We start from the raw sequence: 24,351 nt of genomic DNA, 5'->3' as shown, positions 1-24,351 counted from the left end.
TACTTTTAATCCTAAGCTAAACATTCCTCAGGACTTGATCGTCTTTGGAAGAAAAAATTCTTGACTTCAAAACAAATTCTTTTAACACCTAAGCCGTGTAGTTAATAGGCCCAATGTTTTGATACAAATTCAGTTTAGCTTGTAACAAGAGCCAGAGGTTTTCTAAACCAACTACTTCCTCTTACAACGCGTGAGCACAATTGTTTTCAATGTCCTCTACTTCAAACATGTTAAAAGACTTTTATTGTATTTCTTGTAAAGGAAATGTACAGTTGACACTTGCAAGAAGCGGACGCACGTGCTCCGTTAGACAGTTTTAAACGGCATGCATTTAAATTGACATTCCTGCTTTTTAATGGCTTTACAGGTACCGCCTAAGCCAGCAAATAACACGAAATGAGGCCTGATGAGCCCATACACTGCCATTATATTAATACACGGGAAATGCAAGAATTCGAGAAATTGTTTTTGTTCGTTTGTTGTGTCCCACATGCAGGTACTAGCAGGGATATTTTAGGAGCGATTTCGTATTTTCACTTAGAAGCTCTATCCAATACTAATAACCCTTGGGTGGGAGGAGCTCCCGTAAATGAAAGGGATGGGGATGCTCGTTGGAAAAGAAATTGAATTAAACAAAATTAACCCTAAAAAAGGCCAATCTCAAGCTTTTCTCGGATGCCTGATCGCGATCGCTCGCGATCGGTCTAGACTGGCAACTCGGTATGATGGAGTTAATACTTCCTCACGTGCACCCCTAAACGAGATTGGCTTTCTTTACTGAGCACCCTAAATGAAACCAACAGTCGAAATTTACATCCCTTAGCGAGACGATGAGTATCCCCGTCTCTTTCATATGGGTGTCCCCCCCCCCCCCCCCCCACAGACTAATATGTGCAGCTCTCTTCCATGAGTGAGAATTTTAAGGTATAGCCGCTGCTACAATTGCCTGTATTGGACATGTAGAACTTATGTCTGAAAGACATGAATTATTTCTTTTCTATTGGTGAACATATTTTTTTTGCCAAAAAAGTAAAAACAACAAAATCAAGTGATTTGACGCCAGATTCTTCTGCAGAACTAATGGTCGACGAGTGATGTCAAGTAATACATTTCATGACAAAGTCAGGTCAAGTTCAGGACATTCCATAATGCAAAAACACTCTCAAAAGAGTTTGGCCTTTTTAGCGTGCATTTTGGCCGATTTAATGTAAAGAATGGCCGTTTTTCTGTGTCCCAGCGGGACCCATTTAATCCTGGACTTTTAGAAATAAAGTGCACCGTAACAATCTGCATGATGAGCAAAGAAATGGATCCTTTAAGTAAACGTGTCTTGCAACAGAACCTCATAGAGTTGTTTTTCCTGTTTTTCGCACAGTTTGCCAAAACGTTACACGTAAACAGTTGAAAGAATTAAAAGAATTTTGTTGACTCATTTCTTGTTCGGAAGGTTTATTGCATGGGTTAATAACAGGGAATTTATAAGATTGCCTCAATTTTCGTAAGATTCTCTTGGTATTGTGAAAGATCCCTTTTAACGCCAGTTGTTCAGTTTACATTTGTGTTTTGTCTTTGGCAAGCTGTCGAAAGCTTGGAAAAGTTGAATTCAATTGGTCGGAGTTTTGTTGATAGTTTTCGGCAGTCAAAACATCTCGTCACGTTCTCAATGAAAATAGCTCACGGCGTTTCCGAATTAAGAAAGAATTCCATTCAAACTCGAGAAATCTGTTCAAGTGTGACGCACTGAGACGTGAAGAGATTGAAGGAATTTTGAAATGTTTACCGCAATTTGCGTAAAAGTGTGACGCCGACAGTCGTAAAACTTGCAGTTTATTATGAAATTAAGCATTACACAGCTGTCTATACAGGTGTTATAAAATCAATCCAGTCCTGAAATATAAAACGGAGTCAGTCCAAAATTAAATCCTGCACAAGACTCGCTTCGTTATCTTGTAATAGACGCGCAGGAAAACCTCAATTTACAGGTAAGTTAAAGCGTTTGTTAATTCAGAGTTTTAGTGTAGGCATAAAAAAATCTACTGTAAGCTGATTTTTATGCATTTTCCTAAATTTTATATATATATTTTTGTCAACACATTGTTTTTGAGATATTGATAGGAAAAACAATATATGGTAGTTTAGTTTAGGCGTTTGACCACAGTGACCAGATTCGAACCAGATGAAGCGACTAAAATACTGGCTAAAATATAATCGGATATACAAACTGTACTGTTTGTTACGAGGAGCGAGTCATTGAATTTTCACTGTCAATGCCCCCTGTTATTCATATAAAGATGGAATCACTGCATTAATAACATGATGTTTGTCAAACCTTCCATTGATCCAAGTTAGACTGGAATATACATTTCTTCTAATGTTGAGACATATCAACCTGCCCGGCGCCCGGCGACTATCTATTCATAAGTGATAAGCGCGGGAAAAACTTATTGTGTAGTTCAGTCAGCTACCGGAGTGAAAAGAAGCATTTTGTCAGCTATGCTTGAGGAAAACCACACATTGCAATTCCATGTTCCAAACAAAGAAAATAAAAAAGAATAAATAAATCTTCAGTTAGCTTTTCACTGTCATGTCCGTCAATCATGTCTGATATCGTAGTCAACCCCTTACAGGAGAACTTCGACTGCGTAGAAACGAATCACGTTTTTCTAAGGCCGTTGGGTGGATAATTGTTTGTGTTAAACAATAAAAAACAAGCAAACAATTTAAACTCAAAACAGGAAAGAATTCAAGAAACCCGTTTAAAAGCCTTTAACCATTTGTCAACATTTACGGTACTTTGAATTTTAATTCAGTAAAACAATTTTAATTCAGTAAAACTAAAAATTGACAATTTGTTACCGAAGGTATTGTGTCAAGCTTTTCCCAGCCATTTGCTTTTTCCATCGATAGACGTCTTTCATTGAATCTATTAAAGTAATTTGAATTTTATTTTGCCGAGTTATTTGAGGCATTAAAATAGTTTTGTAAACACCGCAGGTTCCCTCTAGATTTCAAAATTAAAAGGTATGCAGTAAACCACTTTGATGCATTCAAAGTTTACTCCAAATGGCAAAACCATTTTAATTTCAGTGACGGATAGGTTCTTAAAACGTTCTTTTAAAGTAAACCAATTTGATGCATTCAAACAGTTTATCACAAATGGCAAAAAATTCTAATTACGTTCTAATTCGCTACGCTCAAACGAACGTAAATTATTTTCTTCTTCAATACTGCAAAAAATACACACCAAGGGAATGATGGTTGGATGCTCAGGCAATCCAAGCTGACATTTATTGATACATTTCATACAGTGAAAAAAGGAACGTTTAGAGCTAATGTTGACGCCTACCAGAAAAAATAGAAGTACCAAAATACTTATTAAATCAGTTAGGATAAGGTGAGCAGTTATTTCAAAATAATTATATGTACAATGTAATAAAAGTAATCGTTGTGATAAATTGGCGCTACTTCTAACCACGGATGTAGCTTCTTCGAGCTTATGCTATCAATGACAATAAAATACTCAGAGCAAGATCCTTTACAGTTCTTCAATAGCTCCCTACATCTTGCGCATAACAGCTTGGTACCATTCTGCTAGACAGTATTGAAAAACCACAAAAAACTTATTGATCCAATAATGTTAAGCTGTTGTTGAGACGAGATAATAATTATAGTTACATAACCTCTTAATTTAAACATTAGTCCCTTCACTGTAAACATCAGTAGATTTCCACATGTACGTAAGGAAAAAATAACTAGAATGAACAGCCAAAATGCCAAAAGCTAAGCTTAAGGTAACAAACTATTCAATACATCATTTCGAAGAATCTTTCGCTACCTAACGAACATATGCAAGCTAAGCGCAAGTCCTTCAGGCTTGTTGATTTTATTAGCAGAGATAAACACCCTAACAAACGCTGAACCGCTATTAAAAAACTATTTCAAATTGAGCTATCCGGCCAAATGATTAATGATAATGCGGACATGAATCAAAATAAAAGCAGCATAAGACTTGAAACTACGTAAGATACGCATGCGGCTTGTAAAGCGATACAACTGAAACTGAGACAGTATGAGGACAAGATACCGCATCTTATAAAGAACTTGACGATTTTTTTTTTTTTTTTTTTTTTTTTTTTTTTTTTGAATATCTTTTTGCTGTGAAGTAACCTTCATAAACAACTTCAGGACGTCCTTCGTGCTTGGTTTCTTGCTAGCTGGGGGCTCCTCTGATAACCTTGAATAGTTAACATCTATAATGAAGAAAAAAAAGAGAAGTGACAGGCATTTGTATCCATATAAACCTACATGGAAGCGAGCGAGCACATAAACTGAAATAAACTAACATAAGCTGAATGCAGACAAATTGCTCTGCAAAATCAGGCCAGCGCCTCCTTTCTGAAAGGTGAATGGACAAGCGTCCCAAAAACAGGCCAGCGCCTCCTTCTGATGAGTGAATGGACAAGCGTCCCAAAAACAGGCCAGCGCCTCCTTCTGATGAGTGAATGGATAAGCGTCCCAAAAACAGGCCAGCGCCTCCTAGCTGATGAGTGAATGGACAAGCGTCCCAAAGTCAGGCCAGCGCCTCCTTTCTGATAACGACAATCAATCTTAACCAAACATAAATAGAAACTGGCCCAGCGGTCTTGTAATCAGCGAAAACTTTATACAAACAGCTACCAATGTTGAAATGAAAGAATATGCTCGAAGTAAAACAGTATTTCGCCGATGTTCCAGTACACTCTTGCTATAAAGACTATAAACAGCTTGCCATCTATTGCAAAACGAGCAATTATTCTGAAAGTTTAGGAAAAAACGAGACGAGGTCCAGAACAGTACGATAAATGTGGTAATGGCCTTGCATGTACACGAGAAGTGAATACCTAGTGAATTAATAAATCCAATCCGTAAGTCCTGCATGGATTTCAAAAACTAAAGTGAAAACATACCTAGTTGTTGCCAAACTGACAAAGTAGACCACTATATGGGATTCCCACCCATATTCAATGCTTGAAAACATGATGACTTGTAATTAGTCAACCATTTATGTATAAATAATGCGACTTTATAGTCCTCACAACGAGCTCCGTACGGGAAACCATAGCATACAATTTGACACCGCTGTCAATAGGAGCTGAAAATTTTGGGCTATATAACATGTAAACTTCAACTTCGTGCTACTCGAATGTAATACTCTGCAAACGAACAACTATCTAAAACCAACTTAACATAAGAGCCTTGCTGAAATGCCAAAAACTTTTCCAGACAAGTCATACCACAAACGTGTATACATGCATCCAGTTATCATTATGGCGCACTTGTTCACTGTTACCTAAATGGACGCCACATTTTGTGGCACTAGCATCTGAGCTAACAATACAATAAGACGGGCCAATCCATAATGACTTTTTAAATTCATCCTGTCCAGTCCACTTCAATACTCAACATGTTTTCTTAGAGAATAAATTGGGCCAAAGTAAACGTCTAGTGAAATCGTAATCCTGCGCAGCCTCAATGTCCTTGTTGTAATAACTAGTCATAATTTGGGAAATGTCCTCAAATACTACACCAATGTAAACAAATTCCCCCAAGCCAGGCTAAACAATTCCCCATAAACTTTTTTCTGAAACAATTATGAAGACATACAGAAATGCGAAGTAAAAATAACCATCTATCCGAAATAGGAATTGTTCTATAGATAGTGTTCTATACTATACCATTCGAAAATTAACAAGGGTCCACTAAAACTTCCCGCCATAGCTAAAAAATAAATCTGAACTTCCGTAAACTGGATCTAATACTGCACAAGAGTAATAATCAATATGGATCAACTTCTCCTCGTTCAGGAATAGAACAATGTTGACCCCCTTGAATCCTTCAATATTCAGTTCGAGCGACTTGAGGCATGGAATAAACATCCAACCCAAAAGGAAATACAGTAAACAGAAAAACACCTAAACCAAGCGTCACCTAACGAAAAGCAAGCGAAAACCTAACAATATAAATGTGCGATGATCAGAGTGTGAATAGCTATATAGGTGATAGGTAATAGCCACTTGGACCAAACAAAGCCATAAATACTCCCTTTAGAATAGGGCAAAGTGATATTCCCGTTTACGCACTAAATCCTTGTTCATAAAAATGTTTATCTCTTCTTCCATAGGGTTAATTCGAAACACTAAAGGGTAAACCATATAAGAAGGAGCCTTAACTTCTACCAACCCGGTAAAATGTAAAGGCACTAAATAGCTTATCTACAAATACAGAATGATGCAAAGATGACACATAGCTTTTGAAAAATTTCAGAGGGAATCTTCTTGAAAGGAAGACGAAAACCATCTAAAACAAATGATACAATAATCTCTGAGACGCCTAAAAATAACAGAAATGAATATTTCTTCCCAGACTGCCCTTTAATAACTTGCAACACACCTGGTCTAGTAGAAACTTCACGCTCAAATCTGATTTTTATGTTACCTCATTCAATTCGTCAAACAGATCGACATTACCAATATCATTTCGATGCCCCATCATTGCGTGCTCCTGATGCCGGCGGGCTTAGTGGAAGCGGCGCTGCTCCAGTAATTAATGGGAAGTTCAACTACTTTAGTTTTACTGCAGTCTGCAAAAGTTTCCGAACCTGCAGTCCTTAGCCCACTCTCCGCCGTTTGAAATAAAAACTAACAACTGCAACACATTCTGTTCGGACAAAAAAACATGTATAAAATTGACGAGCAATCAATTAGACAAGATAACAAAAACGAAATGGGCGGGCGGGCGGGCGGGTTTACAACTTCAATGTCAGCATGGAATGCGAAAGCGAGAGGACTGAACAACTCTGAACAGTCTATAAATACCTTATCAAACCAATCAGAGATACCCAAGGGACACGCCCAAGCGGCGTGTCATACACAGCGAAATAAATAACCAAAAACCTGTTAATGAACTGTATTGACTGCATACCAGTAGAAAATACATTTACGTTCTAATTCGCTACGCTCAAACGAACGTAAATTATTTTCTTCTTCAATACTGCAAAAAATACACACCAAGGGAATGATGGTTGGATGCTCAGGCAATCCAACCTACGCGAGACATCACAAAGTAAAAAATATAAGATCTTACCGCGAGAAGGCTAAATTGCTAGTTGGTTAGAACCTCTTGAGAATACTGCGAAATTAGCGTCCGAATCCGCCTTCTTCTTTTCGGCTGACAGTCAATTCTCTTTGCATCTTCTGACAAGCAAGCTCGTACGACTCGTATACCTGTAGAGCCAACCACTCGTCTTTGCTTCTTTCCGCGAGATTTGTCGCCTTCTGCCGCGTCGTTGTGAGCTGCCCTCCTTCCGTTACCAGCTTGCAGACTTCTGACGGTTTATCCAGGCTGATCTCTAGCTGAGCGAACGTTCAACTCAAACAACTTATAATTACTATGAATTTAAACTACAATGCTTCAATGTCGATTTTCGACTTTCCTTCGAATTCTAATTGACTATCCGAACTAGGACGACAGGTAATTCTTGAACAGGGAGGACACTTAATTGACTAACTCTGGATTTGAAGACTCTTGCTGCAACCATAGGATTACTCAAAACTTCGGGTTTACAACTTCAATGTCAGCATGGAATGCGAAAGCGAGAGGACTAAACAACTCTGAACAGTCTATAAATACCTTATCAAACCAATCAGAGATACCCAAGGGACACGCCCAAGCGGCGTGTCATACACAGCGAAATAAATAACCAAAAACCTGTTAATGAACTGTATTGACTGCATACCAGTAGAAAATACATTTTAAGTCTTAAAATGTTCTTAAAATTTTGGCCTTTCTTACCCTTGACGTTCTTTTAAAAAAGAGTGCATACCTAAATAATTTTAAGGAGTACCCAGCCTGATAAATAACAATTAGTGGTTTTCTAGAACAGTACTTGACAAACGACAGGAAGTGAGGATGACTAACGCCGGCTAACGATGGCGAGATTTGAACAAATTTCGGCCGTTGAAATAAATTCTGCCTGAGCTTGATCTTACCACAAAAGTCTTGTTGCTTTCAATAAGTGTTAGAGCAAGTAAGGCTCTCTTGTCAGAGTTGGTAAACTAAAGTTCAGAAAATTTTAAGGAACTCCTTTCTTCTTGCAGTCACAGCAGGCGGTTTTGAGCTAAATCAGTGTCAGGAATGTTCCTTTAATCTCCATTCATACACACACCCCACACATTCAAAATAAGGTAATAATAGTCATGTTTTCTTACCCAATTCAGGAACATTCGTTTTTAGAAACCACTTATCTTTCTGTCAGTTTCAAAATGATTCCTTCAAAAACCGGAAGACAGTGTAATTTTTTCCAGCCACAATTGTTTCAATCGTGGCCCAAGTTCAAGTTCAACTCTGTTGTTCTCAATATATATACCACTGATCTGCGTGCCCGCGCAAAATACAAGTGTTGTTCAAAGTTATATATGGCCCAACCAGTCAGAAAACATTCCACTTTCCGCTGAATAGGAGTAACGCGGACTAAATAGCAGTGCTCACGCGCAACGAAGAAGTTTGGGAAGGTAATGGCTTCTGAACTCATTTTCCTCTTGTTGACATTCCATTGCTCATAAAACTTTGTCAAATACGGCCAAACTTCCTTCACATGGCGGACATCGAAGGAATGTCCAGGGTCATACAAACAGTCGAACCTCTCCGGTTTGCCTGTTTGACATTCGTTATTGGGGAGAATTCAACCTCCACAATTCGGATCCCTCTATTAGCTTCTATTATACAAACACGTGGGTGTGTTCCTTCTGCAGTTAGTGTACGTGTCTTTGACAAGTAACCGCATGCGTTTCTCTATAATAAAGTCACAGTTCCTTCTTTGTAGAGCTAGCAGACTGGTCAGCGCAACCCCGTAACCCTATTTCGGAAAAATACGATGCTAGCCTGGTTTTCACTAGCTAGGAAGATTGATAAGGAGGTGATATCTGAAAAGAACCGGCCTAAGAGGCTCACATATGTCAAATGACGCTAGTTTTTAAAGGAACCTTGCAAGAAATGATTAGTTACTGCAAATAATGTAAAGACATATATAGGCGGAAACAAGACCGCAAAATAAAGCACAATCAATAGACAAAACAAGACAAATCTATTCCTAAACTTAAATATAGGGTAACAGTACAAGAAAACAGAATACAAAGGTCAAAACATTTTGATTCTGTTCTTGGACTTGTTTTTTAACGTTTTTATGGGTTGTACACTTTAAAATGCTCGTGTTGCTAGAAAATTATCAGGCTTAAGGGAGTGAGTGCCCACCCCCAAGTTCGGCATTCGGTACGTGACTTTATTTCACCAGTGTTTTTACAAGTCATACACTGGGTGCGCACGTGCGTCTGCCAGTAAACCATATATAAAAGCTATGACAATGTGTCGATGATTGACATGATAACACGTTGTAGACATATCGTACTTGGATCTTGCACGAATGAGTGCACGAAAGAGCGAATTCTTGCACGGTCAGTTCTACGCGGTACTTTACCAAACTCTCCAAGAATTTCACCGACCCCATACTGACAAAAGACTTCAAGAATTTTTCAAAGTGTTTTCCCTCAAACAGAAAAGATGCAAGGTCTGATCCGACACAATATAAGCTAGTATACAGTTATTTGCGGCTTCTCTTATCGCCCGGTGAGCCCCTTATAACACTTCGGACACAAATATTTATTTTTAAGCACTGGAATGCGACTTATTTAAAGTGTAATCTAACGCTTCTGATCACTGTTGAGTCATTTTCGAGAGCTGTTTTTCGCTCTGCCTCGTGTGAAGTATCGTAAAACAAAAACAGAAATTATACTTAACAAAACAGTTACGTAAAATTGTGATGTTCCTCATTCAAAATGCCTTTTTACTTTCACAGAGGAGCAATCTGTTTTCGTGACAGAGCATGTCAAAGAAAACGCCGGTTCAAGGGTCAATAAGAAGTCCAATCCCTTTTACGTGACTTGTAATAACAGGAATGATTAGCTTTTGTTAATCTTCAAATAAACACAGGCTTTTCAATAGCTTCGCGACTGAATACGAACTTCTCTGTTTTTCACGTTTAATATCAAATACTTCCTTGATACAGGTGTTGAGCATTCAATGTGACGTTTCAATAATTGGATACATACTCACTTGGACATTTGTTTAACAGTGCAAAATTCTCGAAGGTACTGTTTGTTTACTATTCTCTTACAATAGGCACGTTTCTGTGTGTGTTTGTTACTCGACTTAGCCGGGTCCAGTTTTATAAATTGTTAGGCCATCCCAATAAAATGTTTCGTTTCCCATCGCCCCGTCTCTTGTGATGGTGGGTCGGTTGGTCGGGAAAAAAAAAAAGAATGAACACTTAGAGGGGTCTGGGTTCATTTAAAAAGCGAGGAGATGCAGAACCGAAAGATTTTGCTTCAGCTGATATCGCTGAGAATGTTGGAACAATGGTTAATGTCCTTGGCACGAAAAAAAACTAGTATCGGTGTTAATTAAAGACAAGGACATCACAAGATACCAAATGATTGTTGTTAATAAAACAAGATCGTGTGCTTGTAAATTAAAGAACTTGACTCTTTAACTAGTGAATCTCGATTTTTTTTTACATTTCGAAAAAAATGGGTCGGTCGGGCGATGGGAAACGAAACATTTTATTGGGATGGCATTAAATCATTTGTCCAGAATGATCATCTGAAGGTCGCTTATCTTTCTTTATGGACAACTACCGCATAAAATACTGTACAATATAGTTTGCTATATACAGTATATACAATCCTAGTGCTTCATCTGCTCAAATGCCGTACTTTCGCCCATGTCTGAAAAGTATTTTGTAGTGCCGAATTTAAAACCGGGTTTAATTTAATCCCCGTAAGTCTTAACGGGGTTGCACTGTGACGATTTCACTTTACAGTATTCGCATAAGTGTGTGGTACTATAATTCGACTAATTCATCAAAGTGGTAGAGTTTTCGGAATTAATTTTAAAGTGAACTGCATCGCGGTGACCGTAACTGACTAAATGGGTTGCATATAGAAATTGAAGTTTGACTGCACTTAAATTTCCCTTCCCTAAAAATGAGTGAGTTTATTTCTCTTTCAATAGACATAAGTAAAATCTATCAGTTTTTCTTAGAATTCTTTATTTCTTTAAATAATCCATGGCATCTCAGACAGTTAATCACACGTTTATTCCACGTGCATAATCGCATGAACTGCAGATTTAAACTGACTTAGGTCAAGAAGATAGGAAAGTAAAATCTATCAGTTTTTCTTTAATAGAATTCTTTATTTCTTCAAATAATCCATGGCATCCCAGACAGTTAATCACGCGTTTCTTCCACGTGCATAATCGCATGAACTGCAGATTTAAACTGACTTAGGTCAAGAAGAAAGGAGGATCAGTTAGATATCTTATGATCTAGAATAGATCCCAGTTTGTCTGGTTCAGCTAAGTTTAGAGTTTTCGAGTGCTGCACCATGATCTATGGCACGATTGACTCGCTGAACGCGGGAAATATTGCGAGCAGGAGGCGCGAAATGTAGTTGATTTCCTGCATTCTCATTGGCTATATCATAGATTGAAGTATATGGCAGTTCATTTGTCACATAGATACAATAACTACAATTCCTGGATTATCCTTGCTGATGTCAAAGAATAGTTATTGACGTCAAGATTCGCCACAGAAACATTTTGTTGATGGGATAAATAATATAACTACAAATTATTTCTGCAGTTCACGATTAATCAACTACAGGTATTTGGCAAGCACAAACTTTCTTGAGAACTGAATGACGGACATCTCCATTGACTGGAACGAAAATTGTTTGAATGCACCTAGTATTTATGTTTTCTCCTTGACGCATCTAAAAGTTTTTATCGTATTGGCATTTCATTATAATGGCTACCCTGTTTGTAATTTTATTTACATTCTCTGCGTAGCCACTTTGACTTTTTCGGTATCAGCTTGCAAATGTTTGATATCCCAAACTGGGCTCACTCATCAAAACAGAACATACCAAGCTATCCCGTTATCTTCTGTTTTAATTTACAAGACAGGCATTTGATCACAGGGGCTTTTTTTTTTTCGCTTTTTATTTCCAATGAACCTCAATTGATCTCTTTAAAACTTCGATTTACAAATTTTCGAACAACTGGTCCTGATTTTTCACTTTTCCTTTTTAGGGCCATAAATAATCTAAAAGCATACCTTTTAACACCTGGTAAGAAAAAATAGCTCTAATCTGAACAATAATTTGCTGTTAACACTTTTTTTCTGCAATTATGTCTGTATACACGTCTAGCCGGTTTGAACAGAAATCAAATTAAACCGGACAGTCAATCAACAGAGAGCGGAATATATACCGATTATGACTGGATTTGTTTCGTCTGGTCAAAAAGTACAGTAATAGATACTTAGTTGATGCAGATTATGTTACAGATCCGTCAGTTTTAAAATAAAGCAACCGGTTTTACAGCTGAGCTAAACACCTACAACAGCGATCGCTGCGAGTTTTGGGACGAAAGCTTATGATCTGATTACGGCAGGCAAGCCTGTGAAAACTGAAACAAGGTTAGCATACTCAGTTAAAACTGTTAGCAGGTGCATTTCCACTTCAAGCATGATTGCTGCTTTAATACAATTAAGAATTAAAAGTCAGAGCTAAATTTGTTTCTAAAAGCTAAATATCGAGAAAGAAGGCGAATGAACCTTTGCTTCTTGTCCATTTTCCATCTAAATCAGCTGACCTAAGTAACATGCTCGAGATCTCGAAACGATTATTCCTGTTATTATATTCTCAAGATCATTATCAATTTCTCATTATTATATATCATATATTTTCTATCGTCCTCTCTGGAGAATCTAGTTCTTCGTCAATTTTGGAGATGATCAGTTCTTGCATTCCAATCGACTGCGTACTTGAATTTACCGCTATAGCTCTGTATTTAGGTAAAGAGGATTTAAAAAAATTACAGCTTGGTTGGATTAGACAGTTGCGGAGGCGCTACGAAGCAGTTTCTACGAACCAAAGCCGCGCTGATGTTTCGCAACCTCGTGACGCATTTCTGTAGCACTTGTAGGACTGTTATGTGCTGACTGTGGAATTCTGAAACAAAAGTTCAAGAATTTTTTCCGCTTTCGGCAGCTTATCTTGAATGACAAATGTCTCAATATGCTCTCAAGTTATAAGTAAAGCATGATAAAATCGCAGACAGAAATGCAGTGTCGCGTTCATTCAATTCTAAAGGGAAAAAATGCCTAAGGCTATTTTGAAAACGTTCCTTTCTCCAAAAATAGAACCACTTTGCGGATTGGTTTCGGTCGAGTGCTAGCGCGTCTTCGACTTTTGTTAAAAACCTGCCCTTGGGTTGATAAACTGAAAGTCCGTCCAATATTTTGAATGACAAGAATACTTGAAGATTATTAACGACATGTGAACAGGTCATTAAAGCAATTATGGTGTCATGAACACGTCACCTTAAATTCATTCCGTTGTATTACTCTTAGACTTTGGGCTTAGCAGACCCTTAAAAATCTATATTTACCTCAAACACTTGCCTTTAGCTGACCGCGATAACAATAGACATCTTTCAGTATCATAAACCGGACATTTTCCCCCGGGGGGAAGGGTACTCCCTTTAATATAAGGGCTTAACGGGGACGTGGTTTTCAGGCTTTTTTGTCTTGAACGGGGTATATATTTCACCCCTTTTTGTCTTAAACAGGGTATCTTTACATGGACCAATGTCAAACAGGATAGGCTTAAATGTCTGCTGAGGTGTAAATTTATACAAACTTAGCCAGAAGCCAAATTTCCACAAATTTTTCCGTATTGCTGACTTACGTTGATTTCGGCATTGATACTTAGCTTATTTCGCGATTCAAAAAAGCCAGTGAGGTACTTGTTTATGACTTAGACGGGGTATCAAAAATTGACATTCTGTCTTAAACAGGGTAGGAAAAACAGAGGTTCGAGTCTTACTAACAGGATCGGGGTTTAGGAGGCCGGGCCGCACCTCCCTACCCCAGATGATGTCGAAGGACCCCCCCCCCCCCTAAAAAAAAAAATCTCAAAACTATTATAAACATCAGAAAAATCTAAAACGGAAATTATGTCATCTGAAGTCGCCGGTTTGATTATCTCGCAGTTTACAGATTCGGGTTGATCGATTATTATTCGTTTTGCGCGGTCATGGATCATTGTTTGATGTAACTGAGAAATAAGATTAAACCATTTGCCCGTTCTCTTGAAGGTCATCCAAGAGAATCGTTCAAAACGCTTATTTTAATATCATTTTAATTAGAAACTGGCTATTTCACTATGATGCTTGACTTCATATACACGTAATTAAAATTTTACAGTGGTTACGAGAAAAAAAAAACAAAAAAACAAAAAGCCGTTCTCTCATTTGCCGGGGGAGTTGTCTGTTATGTGAATCTGACAGCAATGAAGAATTCCATCAGCCAAGTTTACTGATTTTGGAATATCTTTGTAGAGACCTGTCATATCAAAGAAACAAAGTTATTTGAGCTGTCTCTCACCCAGCCATGCTATAAGTCAACTAGTTGCCAGACTGCGAGAATTTTTTTTTAGCTAACTGGATTGGACTTCCGGCCAGCCAGCTAGTCATTCCTAAAATAAGCTCTGACCGAACCATACAACCTCGTACGTAGCGTACATGTGGTTAAGTGGTTTTGAGGGGGTTTACAACTGCCTAGTGATCGGATATCCGCCTGTTGGCCAGTGCACTAAAGAACTGAGAAAATAGCCGAGACTGAATAGCTCGCTTTAGCTGAAAGCCGAGTTAATCCTTAAAACGGAAAAGTTTCCTATGAGTTATTAATTTTCTAAAGGAAAAAATGCCCGTTTTTCTTGTAGAAACAGTTATGAAAGTATTAAATTAGATAGAAGTCGATGCAACTGCAGAACTCGAGACGTTGGCGAGTGTTTTATACAATACGACTTGTGTTTCTACAAACAACTCCACATAAACATGGAAAATGTTTCCTTTTTCTTCATAACAATTTTGTTTTACAAAAAGAGAAGGTTGCGAAATAACAGACAGGGCGTTTCGACTCTTTAAACAGGGCTGCACATGTAAATGCACAGCTTAATTATTTGACGAAATCGTCCCTGACGCTTTAAGTACGTAAGTAGCTGTTAGATATCACAACCTGGAGCAACCGCCGTTTGTTATGACCTATTTTTACTCTGCGGCCACTTAATGAATGGGCGTTATGGTTTGTTGCCTAAATAGGCCTTCCCTCCCTCAGTCAAATCAGCATGCTGCGGAACAACTTCTATAAATAGACTTTGTTCTCACGGCGCGCGAGTGCCCCCACTTTCACGTGACTTAAACCGGCTCCCAGTTAGATTTGAAATTACCGAAACCCTTCTATATATAAAATTCTTTCAAGCCTTGATCTGATTGCAATGGATATATTTAGACACGCCAATAAGATAGATAAAAATTCGAAAGCCTAGAACTTTCTACTCAAAACGGTGCTTTCATTGATATACAGACATTGAATGTCCAAGCTTATGAAAATTAATGGGATAAAATTAAACGGTTTGCTTACAATTAACAACTAGGAGCTATTGACTTAATGTATTACCAGATTCTAAAGCTAAAAAAGGAAACAAAAATTAAAAAGTATCGAGCTTTGGACAAAGCTGAAGAGGTAACAATCAACCTTACCTGCGCCTGTCAATCAAGTCGATTGTTATCAGGAATAATCGCCAAAAATAGCCATTCTAATGTTTTCTTTTCTGATATGTTTAATGCCTCTTTTTTCGCTCGGGTCAGTAATCACACTTGATGCGTTATTGTTACTGAAATCGTATACAAAACAGACAAGATCTTGCCTTTTATTATGTAAATATCACTTGGCTAGATTTCAGTATGTCTCGAAAACAGCCGTAAAAGGGTTCGAATTTAAACATTTCTTTTTTGGAATTGTTCATTCTGATCCATGCGCGTTTGAAAGAAGGGGCGCGTTCTTGCACTCCGTCACAGCTTTAACGTAAATAACTCGCAGAATTTTTGACTTTAATCCAATCAAGCAGATCATCTGATCTGAGCAAGCATATATTTTGTTTTTGTGCCCTCTTTGTAGCGTGTATTGTTCACTTGTCTCGCGCCCTCGAGTGTGACGTCAATATGCAACGCCCTGAAAACACCTAAATCAACATAAATCCACAATGATTTGTTTAGCGATGTTATCACATAGTTAAACGGTACTCCTATGTGTTTTTTACTACAGTCTTTGACGTCAATAGAGTCTAATTCCCTTTCAAAACAATTCAAAACAGCCTTGTCGATGTTGTATACGCGTAGCGAAGTGTTGTGAATTCATCGGACGGATCGCCTACGCGAGTTCATTGTCACATGCGATCATAAGAATACGCTCCCTGCCTTCACGACGACAATACCAACTTCCTGACAACGAGACCTCTACTTTATATGGACGTTTTGCGTATATACAAGCAACCGCAGGTTTTCGCAAGATTACATGATGCGTGAATAACCGTTTTAAAAACACTTCACTGCATTCATAGCAGTACTCGAGCTTAGCCGAAAATTGGATCAGCCGCACGCCGGGAGAAAATCTTCTTAACCAGCTCAGGTAAAAACTATCCACCTTGATTTGATTATCAATCGTTTCTCTTTTTTTATATTCTAAGCCGAAACTGTTTGTTGCCTTTTTACGCGAGAATTAAAAAAGAGACAGCTATATTCGGCATGAGATGAGCGCCCGCGGTGCACTTGCAATCTCGCGAAGGGGTAAACAGACTGATCTTTTCCAAATTTGTCTCTTGACGGTTTTTTACGGTTGTTTTAGTGAATGAGACTTCCGAGAAAACGAAAGTTTGTAAGAAAGAGATTCACATAATTTACAATTATTTTGTTCAATTGTCCACACGTGGTTTTTGGTTTTGCCTCGCGTGACTGGGGAACATCGTCAGTTTCTTTTGATCTTCATGTGTGGCATTATGGCGCGAACACATTCGTTTTGTTAAAACGCGTCAATTTTGGCCAACTAAAAAAAACAAGTCAGTTAACCTTATCTTTCTGTAACACGCTATGTTAGTCCATAACATTTAATAGCTTCAACTTTGTCCGAGACAGGTTTTTTAACCAGTTTATCCCTCAGTTCCCCTAGCACTTAGCCGGAAGCGAAACGACCACAAAAACTTGTACGTTTCCGGAAATGTCGACTCACTCAAAGCAATGCGGAAAGCTCTCGTGATTTGCCAGACATGGTTCTCCGAGAATATAGACTTCCTATTGCTCTCGGAAAATTGGCTTAAAAAAGCAATCAGTTCAGTTTAAAATGTTGATTTATAGTTCAAAGAAGTTTTGGATCGTTGTTAAATGAGAAGGGCCACTTTTGAGAGCCGTTTTGTGGTTCACTTCCGAAAGGCATTCAAGCAACATTTCGTGAATAAATTTGTGATGTTATTCATTATATTGGAATGTCGTGGTATATAGCGCTCTTCAAAATTGCATATTCGCGGTTTTGTCTAGCATTTTCTCTTGAGGATCGCATCCTCTGGGGAAATTGATTTATTCACAAAACGTGAACAAACAAAGAAGTAATATGGAATTAGGAGAAACAAGCGCGTACACGCGTTCAAATTGATTCGCTGAAAATACAGAAAAAAATACTTCAAATTAAACCGCATCATATAATTTACCAGGCGACACTGATATTTATTAACCTCAATGGTGTCTGTTGACCTCGTCAGGTTGCCATAGCAACCGTCAACCAATCATACAACGATTCAGACAGGCACGATCGCTATGTGTCAATTAAGTTAATTTTATGTCTAAGGGGGTGGACTATGTCATTTTCTAATTCTTTCGCACGGCAAACAATAAATTTTGTCAAGCTAATCTGTCTGTCCTTTATCACGGACTTTCAACTATTTCTCCATTTCTCGTAGGTTTTGGAAATCGTGCACGACCGGCGAGAAACGCAGGGATTCAACTTGGAGGAAAAATATAGCTAGAGATTCTCCGCATTCTGCCACCGCGGATCGGAAGTGTATTTTTGGTCGTAATAACTTGTGAGTGAGGTGATATCTTTGATGTGTGGAATGTCAAATATCCAATTGCGTGAGCAAGACGTCTCAACTTCAACAGAGTAGTTTCAACGCGGCCCAAGCTTCATTGAGGTGATATTTTATTTTCGCTTAGCCTTCACAGACAAGCGAGCGTCTGGGACTACGAATTACGATTGAACAGCGATATTCCAGTAGCGAAGTGGACAGCGTGAAACTGTATTCTTACTTATTCGACAATGGAATTTGAGAATCTCGAGCTGGCGAGTTATCAACGGAGATAATTTCATCGCTGAAGGGTCGGGTTCTTGCAAGACTTTATTTTGGGATCTGCCGAGATAAGGCCATCCACACAGTGGTTGATTGTCGGTCGACTTGAATTCATCGCATCGCAAATCTGCGATCACAAAGAAAACATTGATGAAACATACACAAACTTCAACTAAAATGGCGGAACGGGAAGGAGAACCGGCCGCTAGGCGAATAGCGTATGTTGGCAATAGTCAGCTTATGCTTCGAGATATAAAGCAAAGTTTGAGGCATCTGAGTAGGCAACCTGAGCAAAGACAAGAAGCAACTAGAATTTCACAACAATCGGCCACTTCAGGGTCGAATGTGGCGACCGTTGCAGAAACGGCGTCGCAATCAAACGCATCTAGATCCATGGGACAAAATCCAAATCGCCGGATAAGTACTGCGAGAGCTTTGGCTGAGATCAGGAGCAGTTTAAAACCTTTCGAGACCACAGAGTCCGGCTATTCCTCTTGTTCGGAGAGCGGAGAGTCCATCAACAAACACTTTTTGAGTCAACTCAAGGCTATGGGGTTGGACGAGGTATGTAAAACTGAACGTTGTATTTAACACGCGTTTATTGCAAAAGCTCGCTAGTTGCCTACATTCTTTGATGTTGCATTTCACTGTTGCATATGTACGATGGCATCGCTGCAACATGTTTACTAAGTTCGGTTTTCATCCGCGAGTTTACAGCGATAAATTCATGCCGTATCTCGTATATTTACCTCTGCATAGAATACACAAGAGGGGTTCCTATTGTTTCTCATTACGTCGATTTTCCTGCCATCGTTCAATATGCAACAGATGTATTTTTGGGACGCCTTTTCCATATTTTGAAGGGTTGATAAATGAGCTTCTCGACAGGGAAAAAGAACGCGATTTTCCGCCCGTTTGCCCGTGTTTTTTGTCGCCGGTGCAGTAGATTTCGTGTTATATTACAACATCCGCTGCCTTTCATTATCTCAAGCATTTCAACTTTGTGCCAAATGGCGACTTTGCTTCAGAGTATGAATGTACTTTGCCCGGAAACACGGGTCAAAGGCCTGGCTCCAACAGATTCTTTGCGATTTCTGGCTTTTATTTTTTGCATTGAATGAGCTTTGAATAGCTATCGTTGCGCGCATGCATTCCTTTGACTCACGAGCCGAATGCACGTGAGAAATGGAGATCGTGCGTTCCCAAGCGAAACGTTCTAATCTTTTCGGATGTAAAAGCAGCATCGTTGGAATTTAAAGAGAACATCTAAAACAAGGCATTCAGCCTTGAGGTTTCATTATCTGAAGACTCATAATTTATGCTTCAGCTTTAAATAGCTGCCAAAAAAAATTGATGATTGAATATCAAATTACGGGACATTTTTGAAATCCCGAAAAATCTTGGATGTTGAGCTGTTGATTGAAACCCGCGTTATGCCATATAACACATGTTTTCCGTTCTTATTTTCCTGGGTTGATTTCATTTCTTTATTCCACATAACGTAAATATAACAGTGCTGTGTGATTCTTATTTCAGGAGTCGGCGACAGAGGCCATGAGATTGACTGCTAACAGGCCTATGGAGGAGTCACTAGAACTTATTGCTCAGTTGGCAACAACACACGGCTATAACAGAGTAAATTTCGGTTCAAATACATCAAGCAATAGTCGTACCCCGCTCCCTCCTCCTTATAATGCGGCAGTCCATCGGATGTCATGGAAGGGCTCGGAAGAATCACTTAACAGTCCTAAACGAGCAGAGTCTCCCATGAGTCTCCCAGTTGCAAGTGCACAGGCAAGTGTTGGAGCACCTACAGCAGAGCATACAAGGGCTGAATGGCGCGTCCAAAGGTCAAATAACCCTGGACTAGCTGCCCCGCAACCTTGGCAAGGAGCTCGCATGCCAGCGCCTCCTCAGCAAAGATTTGTGGAGCGACCTCCTTCAAATATGCAGCTTGGTTGGAAGCCTGTGGCTGCACCCAGTGCAAAACCGGTGCAAAGCATCAATCAAAATCAAACACAATTTGTTAACAATGTTGGTGGAAATCCACCACCTCCTCAGTTTCATGTTACAGCAAATCTTACATTAACTGGAAACAATTCCACTGCTGAGAACTTTCAAGGGGGAAGAATGGCAGCAACGCCAGCAACTGGGGCAAATGCCATGTCCTTCAACATACTCGTTCAGACTAACTTTCCACCTAATTCTTCTGGAAGTGTTAAACCGTCAAATCAGGGACAATTTTATCAAGCTTCACCTCAACACCCAACTGTTGTCCAGGGCGCACACAGTGACATTTTATGTCACTCTCCTGTGCCAAGTGCTTCGCAGGCTCCAGTGCCGCACTTTGTCCAGTCATTTGACCCGACTCTCCATCCACCACCTGCGTATGCTCCCGTAGCAAGAAGGCCACTGGGGTGTTCGGATGTTAGCATGTCAGAGAACACCAACTGGTTGAATCATATTCCTCGTGCTTCGTCGCGATCACCAGTACCTCCTCCTCCAGAACACTGGAGGCACTCCTGGAACACAGAAACATCGTCAAACTCAGGATCAATCAGTGATGAAATGCCATGGTCTAGTTCACATAATGACAGTGGACCCCCATCACCTTTGTCAGACTCATCATTTACTATTGAGGGTCCAACAAAGGTGACAAATACAACTGGAACAGTTGTTTATCGTCTTGACTCTCCTAATTCGCGTAAACGACCTCCAATTCCAAACATGGATGCTCAGGAGAACAGAATCCCATCAACTGAGGATGATGACCAAATGTCGGAGTCAGATATGGAAACGCTTACTCCTGGAGAACGATATCGGCAATTCAAAGAGAAAAACTCTAAACTAAAGAAATGTCCGCCTGCAGCGGCAAAATTTTACTTAGAACAGCACTTTGAAAATTTAATGAAGGGCACAGAGGAAAGACATAAGAGACGTGTACAGTTAGAAGAAGAAATGCAGAAGGTTGGACTTTCTCAAGATGCAAGGAATCAAATGCGACAAATCTTAGTACAGAAAGAGACCAACCACATTCGCTTAAAGCGATCAAAAATGGATATAACAATGTTTGAAAAAATAAACAAAATCGGGACTGGTGCATTCGGAGAAGTCTGGCTTGTCCGAAAAATAGACACAAACGTGTTGTATGCCATGAAAATCCTACGGAAGACTGAGGTTTTGAAACGAAACCAGGTAGCTCATGTTAAAGCTGAAAGGGACATTCTCGCAGAAGCAGACAATGAATGGGTTGTCAAGTTGTACTACTCATTCCAAGATGACAAATTCTTGTATTTTGTGATGGACTACATTCCAGGTGGAGACTTGATGAGTCTTTTGATTAAAATTGAAATCTTCCCTGAGGATCTGGCAAGATTCTACATTGCGGAACTGGTGCTAGCAATTGAGTCGGTACACCGAATGGGATTTGTCCACCGTGACATCAAACCGGACAATGTGTTGATTGACAAGGACGGTCACATTAAGCTGACAGACTTTGGGCTTTGCACTGGTTTCCGTTGGACCCATGACAGCAAGTATTATGAGAAAGACGGTCATGAGCACCAGCCGAGCATGGAGTATGGCATGCTCCCATGGGATCTTCCTTCTGAATGGAATGAGCAACTGATACAGAGGTCGCTTTTGGAAATGAAGCCATTGGAAAAGCGTCACTTCCGAAAGCACATGAGAAGTCTTGCGCATTCCTTAGTGGGAACACCCAACTACATTGCACCAGAGGTGTTGCAAAGGAGTGGCTACACTCACCTATGTGATTGGTGGTCTGTTGGAGTAATCATGTATGAGATGCTTGTTGGGCACCCCCCGTTTCTTGCCTCGACTCCTGCGGACACTCAACTAAAGGTAGGAAAATCCCTCTTTTGATCTTTCAGTGGTAGCAAAGGGCAATGTTCTGTGATGTGGAACATCTTTTTCGTTAGCAGCTCTCCCAACCCCACTCCATAAGACTGGGGAGGGGGGGGGGGGCTTATAACTGTCATTTTATGGTATTTTGCCCTACTCACAAAATATATCAACACTGCCACCAAAAGCAAGCTTGATTCAAAGAAAGAATTTTGACACACACAAAAAAACCAGGTTGGATTTTAAATCTCTTATTGAGAAGTTTAGTATGTGCATGGGAGTGTTATGTGTAGTAGTGTTTCCTTGTTTTATATCTGATATATCAAATAAGTAGTACTTAACGTTTGTAAAATTTTACTGTGTTTATAGGTCATCAATTGGGAAACAACATTGCACATTCCCAAGCAAGCCCAACTGAGTCGTGAGGCCAGGGACTTAATCTTGAGGCTGTGCACGAGCCCAGACAAAAGGCTTGGGGCCAATGGAATTGAAGAAATAAAAAACCATCCCTTCTTTGCCAATGTGGACTGGGGTTATGGTGTGCGCCGCATGCAAGCACCATATCGACCACAGATCTCTTCCCCAACTGACACGTCAAACTTTGACCCAGTCGATGAATCAGAAAGGATGAGTAGTGATGAGGAAGCTGCTTCTGTCGAGAGTGAGGCAGCACCGCCCAAACAGGGCCGACATCCTGAGCATGCATTCTATGAGTTCACATTTAGAAGGTTTTTCAATGATGATGGTGGAAACACTTATGTTGCACGAAGATATTCATCTGACGACAGCGGCAGTGACACTAGCAAGGAACCAGTGTATGTTTAATAGCTCAAATCTGTGCAGTGTTATTATATGTAGATGTAAAAGTAATTGGTACATTAGTGTTCAAGTTAGTGGTCTTGTGCAATGGAAGGGAATGTGCAAATTTTGGCGCAGTTAGAGTTTGCAATTAACCTTACCATTACTGAAAGTTGATTCTTTTTCCTAAATGGTTTCTTGTTAACCTAAATGTTTTTATTTATTAGAAATCCTACAAAGTTTGCATTGTAATATGCTTCTTTCTCCTTTATTTCTCAAATTTTCTCCTTTGACAGCATTACCGGAGATGCTTAGTCAAATTTTCTTGTAGTTACAGAAACAAATGTGTAAACTAGTTGGATGTTTGCAGTTAAGTGTGGTTCTTGCATGCCACCATTTGACACTGCTGACAATGTTGCCTGAAAAACTGCCAGTATGACCCGCACGTAAAGTTGAGTTTGAATTGTTTGCAGTCGTAAGCCAGCAGCAAATATTCTCGTGTGCTGCTACGTCTCGGGCCCATTGGGGCATACAAGCACCACACTTAATGCAGCTTATTCAGTTTCGTGGCTACACTACTACTTCTTTTGTCCTACAATAGTAAATTTGTATAAGCAACAAGAAAGATTTTCAATTATATCAAGGAAAGTTTATCACGCATTGCGTGCCTATTGAAAAATAAACTTTTATGTAAAACACTCGAGACATTTTTAAGAGGAAGTTTTACATTTCTCTAGCTTTTGTACCTCTGAAGGTGGAAGGAACATATGTCACATGATATTTGAAATGACTATTTCTCAAGGAGAAATATATTATTAAAGTTATTAAAGTTAAGTGATACAGTTCTTACTCAAAGGTTTGTGTATAGTTTTAATTTATAACACATTTGAGTTTTCCAAGAAAAAAAGTTTCCTATACTCGTGATAGCAAAAGAGAAGAGAAAGGAAAATAAATTGTTGAGAAAAGAAAGAAAGTTTATTGTATAATTTGTTGTTCTTATTTTGGATATGACTTTGTTTTGTTCTTGGGCAGGACACTTTTCTCTCCTGGGACCCCTCTCCTTCCCAGGTGTATAAACAGGTACCAGCAAATTTTTGGGAATCAGCAAGGGGATCTGCAAAACAGCCCTTGTCATGCCATACTGGGAAATGCAGTTTATTACTGATATATATATAGACTTAATTGTGCTTTTACCTGTACCAAAAAGTAATTAAATTTGCCCCCTGTGTTAGCCAATCAGAAATCAGATAGTTGACAGTCACCTACCTTGGGAGCGTATTTACCATGGGTGGTGGGGGGAGATGGGGAGGGTAAGCAGGGGGACATCCTAACTTCTCATCACCTTCATAGCTGAATT

General features: G+C 39.3%; 1 protein-coding gene across 2 annotated transcripts; it reads left to right on the top strand.

Annotated features, from left to right (window-relative positions):
* The first annotated feature begins 8,439 nt into the window (after positions 1 to 8,439).
* On the top strand, positions 8,440 to 23,996 carry LOC144656211 (serine/threonine-protein kinase LATS1-like). 2 transcript variants are annotated; one of them, XM_078516454.1, is made up of 4 exons: positions 8,440 to 8,549; positions 17,949 to 18,899; positions 19,872 to 22,196; positions 22,566 to 23,996. In XM_078516454.1, the coding sequence occupies exons 2-4, from the start codon at positions 18,486 to 18,488 to the stop codon at positions 23,019 to 23,021; spliced, it is 3,195 nt and encodes a 1,064-aa protein (XP_078372580.1). In that variant the 5' UTR covers positions 8,440 to 8,549; positions 17,949 to 18,485; the 3' UTR covers positions 23,022 to 23,996. The 2 variants fall into 2 exon arrangements, with proteins under 2 accessions (XP_078372580.1, XP_078372579.1); XM_078516453.1 differs by lacking the exon at positions 8,440 to 8,549 and adding an exon at positions 16,244 to 16,627.
* Positions 23,997 to 24,351: the final 355 nt, after the last annotated feature.

This window comes from Oculina patagonica, chromosome 6, assembly GCF_052425735.1.
Source record: "Oculina patagonica isolate OP01 chromosome 6, crgOcupat, whole genome shotgun sequence".
In the NCBI taxonomy this organism is placed as follows: Eukaryota; Metazoa; Cnidaria; class Anthozoa; order Scleractinia; family Oculinidae; genus Oculina; species Oculina patagonica.
The sequence above is the reverse complement of the archived record's forward strand: the minus strand, read 5'-3'. Positions and strand labels throughout refer to the sequence as shown.